Source organism: Nesoenas mayeri (genome assembly GCF_963082525.1).
Source record: "Nesoenas mayeri genome assembly, chromosome: 4".
NCBI classification, from domain to species: Eukaryota; Metazoa; Chordata; class Aves; order Columbiformes; family Columbidae; genus Nesoenas; species Nesoenas mayeri.
In genome coordinates, this window is record NC_137540.1 from 63,735,722 (window position 1) to 63,744,307 (window position 8,586).

The 8,586-nt window shown below is 46.1% G+C and overlaps 1 protein-coding gene across 1 annotated transcript; it reads right to left on the bottom strand.

Moving 5' to 3' along the window:
• Positions 1-1,946: 1,946 nt before the first annotated feature.
• On the bottom strand, positions 1,947-3,404 carry DRD5 (dopamine receptor D5; the record flags this gene model as incomplete). The annotated part of the gene is made up of 1 exon (XM_080344447.1): positions 1,947-3,404. One exon carries the CDS (start codon positions 3,402-3,404, stop codon positions 1,947-1,949), a length of 1,458 nt encoding a protein of 485 aa, XP_080200573.1.
• Between the last annotated feature and the right edge of the window lie 5,182 nt (positions 3,405-8,586).

Sequence of the window (8,586 nt, forward strand, 5' to 3'; positions counted from 1 at the left end):
CCTTTTCTGAGGACAGCTGTAAAGCAACATTCCACTGAGATTTCGTATCAACAGCAAAGAAAACACTCAGGTAGATGTCAATCTTCAGTGACAAGCAGTTGAAAAGATAATCCAAAGTGACAATATAACCAATTAATATCAAAGATACACAATGTTGCTTGCAGACAAAACCAGATTGCAGCAGATGCAGCCACAAAGGGATTTTGATCACATACCTTCTGCACTTCTTCCACCCCATATCCCAAAGGTAATGTAAAACAAACCCCTAACCAGTATTAGGGGCTTGACTTCCAAAGAAGCCCAATCCTAAATGAAATACATCCACAAATCCCAGCATCTGCTTAAATGGCTTCCCCTGAGACACACTGACTAGTGGAGATCCTACCTTTTCCCCACACATCATATAGGGACCTTCAGTTCCCAGTTTGGGAGGATGGGGGGGCCCCAGGTGAGGCTGGTCAGGACCATGAGGAGGAGGAGTGCTAGTGAGTCCACACCTGCAATTTAATTTGAATCTGCTCAGCTCAGGGCATGGGTATTTTTATAGGATAAGTGAATTTCAGTGTTGTTCATTTTGGGAGCTAAAACTTGAAACAAATATTGGTTTTGTTTTTCCTGCTTTTGATCATTTGTCTTGAAAAGAAGATCACTTCTTATTTCTGAGCTGAACACTTACAAATGTTTCTAAAACAAATATTCTATTTGATATAAATGTTTCGATAGAAACACCTTAAAACACTCTTTTATTATTTTTAAAGACTGCTTTAAAATGTTTTGTAGACTCAAAGCACTTGAAGTATATTTAAATTCTATTTAATAAGTAAATAACTACAGAAATACATCAACACAATTTTTTTCTTCTCTTGGTTTGAATGAGTTCTCTAATGTCTACACTGGGAAATGCTGATTACAAACAGCATTTTCAAACATAATTACTGTTTTCAGGCACATCCAGTTCCTAATTCTATCATGAAAACTCTTCTCATTAATAGTATCTTTAAAAAGTAAGTTCAAGTACAGAATTATGTGGAAAGTTTTAATAGCTTATAGGTACATAGACTCTATATTCTTAGCTGCAGAGGGACAGCATCAGTTATAATACTAAAGAAAAATAGGCACAAATGTAGCTGTTAGTAGAGCCATATAAAAGATTTCATTTAAGTCAATTATTTCTATTAGACTTCCATTCATTCAAAAACTGTATTTTCTATACAGACTATTTTGCTCTCTAAATAATAAGGTTTAGCTGTTAGTCATTCTAACCATTCAAACAGAAATGTTAAAAGTTGGAATACTTGCAAACCTTTCAGGATGATAAATGAAAGATAATAACCCCTTGATCAATATAACTTTTATTTATTTATCTGGGAACATGGCAAGGATATCATAGGCAACAATGCTGCCTAGAAGAACACGGATTTCACATAAGCTGTTTTGGCAGAAACACGCATTTAAATAATCATCCAAATCACCACCTCACTATTTCTATCTCAGGGAAGAAAAAAAAAAGGCAGAACGAAAAACCAACAGAGAAAAAGAAACATAGCATCTGAACAAACAGCCTCAAATTTGTTTCTATTTGACGTCTATGCCAGCCACATCTGTCCCTGATTTTAGAAGTTGTAATACTTAGCACTGACAATGGCACCTTTCATTTGCAAACACATTATACAAACGAACTGACTGTAATTATACCACAACACCTCACCACAGCTAATCAATGTGACTGCCTGGTCCTCTCCCAGCCTGAGGAAGTGCTGAATTAAGTTTGTGCTGCCAGCTCCTATATGACAGTGTCTACATCCTGCAAAGTGCTACACATAGAAGTGAGTTTAGCATGAAGTGACTGACCAAACTACAGCATAAAAATCAAGCAGGTTTTTCCATTCAGTGCTAATATTTTTTTCTGTAAAATCCAAGAACAACTAACCAGGACAGGATGCAATTTAGTGTAAACCATTTGGAGTGAAAGGAGTTATTTTGCCTAGCGAAATCTCTCCCTCACAGTCCAGTTCACAGACAGAGTCAGTGGCAATCTCGTGGTCAGGGGAGATCTGGGACATTCTATCAAAAGGATCTTCACGATTTTCCTCACAGTCAACCACATTTGGGATCATGTTAACATAAGCAGTCACTATCTCCTTATGAAAAAGGGTGTCCTGGTTGTAAGAGATAAGCTCATTGCTTATATTAACAGTCTCCACTGGAGTACTAGAGCAAAAATGACCACATCCCAGGAGGTTGGAGAAGACCTTTCTGAAGTCAGCATTGAAGGCATAGATGATGGGGTTGAGAGAGGAGTTGGCCCAACCAAACCAGACAAAGATATTAAAGGTGGTCTCACTAACACAGGGAAGGCCAGCGTGAGGGTCACTGGGTGGGCTCTCACAGAAGGGAACCATGCAGTTCAAGATGAAGAACGGCAACCAGCAGCAGACAAAGACGCCCATGATGACGGACAGAGTCTTCAAGACCTTGGTCTCTTTCCTGATAGAGGACTTGAGGCTTGTGTGATGGTGGCAGTCAACATGGCTGCTCCGGCAGCTCTGCGCATGCTCGGCTGCCCTCTCCAGGGAAGAGATACGACGAATCTGCACCTGGGCAATACGGTAGATTCGAGTGTAGGTAACTATCATGATAGCCACCGGGATATAAAAACTGATCAAGGAGGATGAAATAGCATACGTCCTGTTGAGGCTGGAGTCACAGCTCTCTGACGGTCCAGTGAGAGTATCATTGCTGCCAGAGGTCCCATCGGAGTGTCTCATTGCTGCTAATGCCACCCATGTGGTGCTCATATCTTCTGCCCAGGCGGTGACAGCACCTGCTGCTGCCCAGCCAGTGCCAAATCCATCTCCAATATCACCAGCAGCAAGAACATCCCCACCTTTGTGCCAGTTGAGCTGGACAGGGATGAAGGAGATGAGCACAGATAAAGCCCATGCCACACTGATCATCACCAAAGCCAACCGCTGGGTCATCTTCCTCTCATAGCGGAAAGGGCTGGAAATAGCCCAGTACCTGTCCACGCTGATCACACATAGATTCAGGATGGAGGCCGTGGAACACATGATATCAAAGGCCACCCAGACGTTGCAGAAAGCCCCAAAGGGCCAGTACCCAGCCACCTCAGCCACCGCCTTCCAGGGCATGACTAGCAGAGCCACCAGCAGGTCCGAGACAGCCAAGGACACGATGAAGATGTTGGTGACCTTGCTCCTCAGGTGCCGGTAGCGGACGATGGCCGCACACACCAGCACGTTCCCAAAGAGCGTCCAGAGGATGAGCAGAGCCAGCAGGCTGCCCGCCGCCACCTGCGCCACGCCGGGGGCGCCCGCCGGTCCCTGCGCCCCGCCGAGGGGTCCCGTCGCCGGCGGCAGCGGGCTCCGGCCGCCCCGCAGCATGGCTGGCGGTTCCCGCTGGTGGCTCCCGGCGGCGGGGCGGCGGCGGCCGGGACGCGCCGAGCAGCCAGCGCCGCTCCGCCGCCCGGCCCCATGGGGCCGCTGCCCCCCCGCCCCGCCGCCACCCCTGCCGGATGCTCCCGGTGCCGCTCCGCGGCTCAGCGCGTATCGGGCTGCGGGCTCCGCGCGTATCGGGCTGCGGGCTCCGCGTCCCGCCGCACAGCGCGCTCCCTGCTCGGGATTCCTGTCCCGACTCCCTCGGCCCCCGCTTGGGGTCCCCGCCCCGCGGCTCAGTACTTCCCCCTGCTCGGGGGTCTCTGCCCCGCAGCTCTCGGTTGGTGCACCCGCTTGGCTGCGTGGAGTCTGTGCTCCGCCCCCGCGGCTCCCGCTTGGGGTCCGTGCTGCGCAGTTTAGCGCGCTCCCCTGCGCGGAGTCTCTGCCTCGCGGCTCCCGGTTGGGGCGCCCACTCGGCGGCTCAGCGCGTCCCCCTGCGTGGGGTCTCTGTACCGCTCCGCGTCCCCCCGCTTGCGCTCCCCGCTCCGCGGCTCAGCGCATCCTCCTGCTCGGGGTCTCCGCGGCTCAGCGCGCTCCTCTCCGCCGCGGGCTCACCGCTCCGCGAGTCGGCGTGCACCCTGCTCAGGGTACTCGCTTCTCGAGGTGGCCGCTCCGCGCCGCCAAGGCTCCAGGTGGCTCCGGCCCGGGCTGGCGGCTCCGCCCGCCCCGCGCCCGCCGGGGCTCCCAGAGCGGCGGAGCGGCGCCCCCGCTGCCACCTCCCCGCTCCCCAAGCCGGTCTTCCCTCCACCCCCCGCGTCGCCCTCTGAGCATGCTCTGCCGCCAGGGACTCGCCGTCCGGGCCAGGGGGTAGGGGCGCTTTTGGAGGACGGGACGGCGCGGCGGAGGCGACTGCTGTAGGGCGCTCCTTTCCTCCTTCCCTCCCGAAACCGGGACATCCTCCTGGTTTTCTGCAGCCGTCACCGGCTTTGTGCGGTGAATTCCCGCACAAAGAGGGAAGAGCGCGGTGCCCACCTCGGAAATGGTGAGAAACCCCCTGGACAGTATCGCAGGGGGAAGCGGCGCGGTTGGGGACGGCCACAGCCGCATCTCGCTTGGCCTTTCGCTGAGAGAGAGCGGGGCAGAAAGTTACCGGGAAAGCAGAGCGGGAGGGTCTCGGTTTCTTCTATAGGGATGGGAAGTGTAGCCTAGTCGGTCATTGTTTCAAAAGGTTCTGCTGGACGACTGAGATGCATTACAGGTAAGAAACCAGGCAAACGAAATCCAATTCTCACTCTTTTCAGCTCTTCAATGGGATTGGTCTCCCCCTCGGTAGGGCTCCGGTGCAACGAGAGAACGGAGCTATGACCCTAAGCGGTACAGGTGTGAATGCTGTGCAGTTGGACTTGCCATGCACTCATGTCACATCTGTGTTTCAGAGAACATGCTTTAGTGATTTTTATTCAAAATACTACGTATTTAGCTTCTCCAAAACCTAATCCTTTTTTTTAAACCATTTATAGAGATCAAACGTGTTACTGAATCAGCAGCCTATTTTGGCTCTAGAAGGGCTGAGAATGCTGCTCTTCAGAGCTTTCAAGCTGCTTCTGCAGGCAGATAGGGAAGGACAAGGCCCACAAAACTCACTATACCTTGCTGGATCTAGAGTGACATGAAGGAAAATTAAGTGTTAGTTACTAAATAAAGAGTAAAAATAAAGAAATAAACTCTGCAACCTTCTAAACAATTTTCTAAAATCATCACAAGAAAAACTGGCACTTCATTTTAGCTCTCACTTAAGAAATTGGCACTGCTTTTCCACATTTAAGCAGAGTTATATTTAATATTGGAGGGAGAATTTAGCTTTTGCCACCACTGAATTCTAAACAGCATGACTAAAGCTGTGATGCTGAGGCAATGTGTTGCTTGCACAAACTCTGCCTTCCTAAGCAATGCCTCATACAAGTTGTATAAAGACAGAATTGGACAGGTACTTGTGCAGGTGCCTGTTGAAGCTACTAGTCCAGAAACGTGGATATTTTCTGTAAAAAAACGAATGCTCTGATTTGCTTATTTAGCTTATATTCATTGCTTCACCACTGTAGAGGTGTGGGCGTTAACATGCAAATCCAACAACACAAATTATATATATAATACAGTATCTATATGCATGTATGCATTTACATTCTTGCAGTCAGTATGCATTAACTATTTAAATAAACATGTGTAAGAATCTGTCAGCTTAATAGTAATAGGAGCCCAATAACAACATAGCCTGCCCACAACTAGCTCAGCAGCAACATGCACACACTGGTGGCTTGGAACCACCAGTTCAGCACCAGCACTGGAAGCAAAGACGTTGGGGCTGTGGCTGGGAGCAGTGGCGGTGCGGGCATGTGTTATCTCCTGCCAGCCCTGCTACGGGTGGTGGAGTCAGGCAGAGAGGAGGTGAAAGTAGCTGGGAAAGACCCCTTAACCTGTTGAAACAAAAACTGTCAGAGCTCACTTGTCAGACATCTAAAGAATTAAATTTTACTATGCTTTCTACAGTACTGTCTGCAATAGGCAGAACAAAAGTATAGAGGGGTGTCCAAAGTGTCTCATCATGGCTCCAAATCTGGCAGTATTCAAGAAGCGATTGGACAATGTCCTCAGACACATGGTGTGAACTTTGGGGTTATCCTCTGCAGGGACAGGAATTGGACTCGATCCTTGTGGGTTCCTTCCAACACAGGACATTCTGTGATTCTATAATTGCATTTGGCTGCCTGACTCCCGTGTAACTCAGAATGTAGAGGATATAATATCCTCTCTCACCTATGTTGTCTTTAGCAAATGTTCTTGAATTTCAGCTGATGAGAACTGAAATTGCTCACCACAAACACTTATGGAAATACACCTCTTATTGAGCTGCAGGAAGTTTCATCAGCCAAAGACACACCTGTACCTGTAGGTGCACTTAGTGATACAGTCTTCGATGTTGACCCAACATACCATGCATACTCAAAGCTTTCAAGTCACAGGAGTTTTCTAGGAGATTTTCAATGGTAGTGGAAAATAATATTGGTTTGTGATAGGGTGACACATGAGACTAACGTCACCCCCCACACACACACACTAATAGGCTCTAGTGAGTTGGGAGGAGGTGGAGAAGGAGCAGGCAACAGCACAACTGCCTTGCTGCAGCCAAGTACCAGATCATTCATTGTGGCAATAGACCAGAGAAGTGATCGTGAAATGGGGACATTTATGGTGTGTTATAATATTCCATCCATTGCCATCAATATTTTTGAGCCAGAGATAAAAACCTTTAACATTTAGAGGTTATTAACATCCTTTTTTAACTTTCTGTAGGCAGTTTGCATATAAATCTCATTTTAAGAATAGTCTGTTAAAACCACAGCTGTCACTTGCTGAGAGATTTGGGGTGGCTTTTTTCATCCTGAAATCATCTTTGTAATGGCTTTTGTGCTCCTCCTTCAGAGCTTTTTCTCATTTTTCCTTTTTTATTCACCTGTTAAAATTGCACTTCTCTCTCACAGCTGGCAGATTGGTAGTAATGGAATTTAACTGCTATTGCAGTGGTTCTGAGTGAAAAAAAATTCTTTGCAGTTCCTGATTTTAGAAATGTATGTTTTACTAGCTCTTTCCCTTCATTGCCACATATTCTATTTCCATTTCAAAATACACAGATACACTGTTCTGCTGAATGATATTTGTTTAAAAATAGACAACACTCAAAAATGCACTCATTCTCGCATGTAAGAAGTAGCCAGCATGAAGAGATAAAAAATAATGCCAAAAGGAAATAAAAATATAAAGGTACAGATGTACTGCTGAGGATTATGCTATAAAAGCATCCCAGCAAAAAGCTCCCATTACGGTTAGGCTCTAAACCAGGCTAGAATAGATAGTGGTAGGGGTGGAGGAGACTGGAAGTCACTGTACATTAGGCCAACTTAGTGAAGTAGCCGGACGTGTTCTTAACTGTAGAAGTATGCTCAAGTGGAGCTATATTTAGGAGCACAGTTGAATGTATGTTTAAGGTGCATCAGTTTTACTCACTGAAGCTGAAATGCTTTACTGCACAGGGATGGGCAAAGGTGCAGCTGTATATAGAGCCACATGAATATATTGAGGAAAGAAGGGAGAGAAGTAGTACAATCAATTTATTCAGCACAGAAAAATCCTTGCAGGCTAGGTCAGGTTCTGCTGTTCGCCTTTCAAATAAAAATAAATACGAGCAACTGGAAAATGATGAGAAACGTGTTTCAGGAATTATGTCTGGGAAACTTCCTTAGCGAGCAGAGGGCACCAGAAGGGTTAGAAACAGCTGGCAATTTCTTACAGAGGGAAAAGTTTTCTGATAATTGATAACAATTTTTCAGGTAAGATTATAAAAACTGTAGTGACTAGAAAGGGAATCTATGAGAAATCAGGGTACAGATAAGATGCAGATTTTTAACAGTGAGGATGGTTAATGGCTGATGCAATTGATTTCAGGTTGTAATAGATTTTCTATCATTTGCAGTCTGAAAGCCAAGGCTGAATGCAATTCCTGGAGACTGTGCCTTAGCTCACCCCCCAGCTCTATCTTGGTTCAGATGGTACCAAACTGCATTCTGTAGTTTACTTTGTGGGAAAAATCATTTTAGACTGTTGCAGTTGTCCCAGCTGGCTGTAAAACCTGTTTAAGGTTTTGTTGACTTGGGACTGTGATGGATAGTATTAATTAACCATATATAACAGAATGAACTGTCCTCCCAGTATCTCTGTTGCTGCTTTTTTTCTGTAATGAGTGTCATACGGTTCCTGCATAAGCTGTTCATCACTCTTGGGGTGAAATAATGAAGTAATTGAAGCTACCAGAAGATTTCCAAAATTTTCCTGGTTTTTTTATTCATACTGAACCTGACTTCATTTAAACCGATGGTAAAAGATGAGACGTGTGCTAGCGAAGACCAAAAGCAAAGAGAATAGGACTGTAAATATGATTTCCTGTTGGACCATCTTAGTTCATTTTGTCTTATAAAATATTATCTTATATTTTTGGGTATTCATAATTATATACTAAAAATTAGTATGATTATTTTTGGGGGGCAGCTAATACACCAAAAGCTCACGTGATGAGTAACTACTAAAGATCAGTGACATCTGAAGCAAGATAAAGAAAAAGGAAAATAAACTGCTTTAT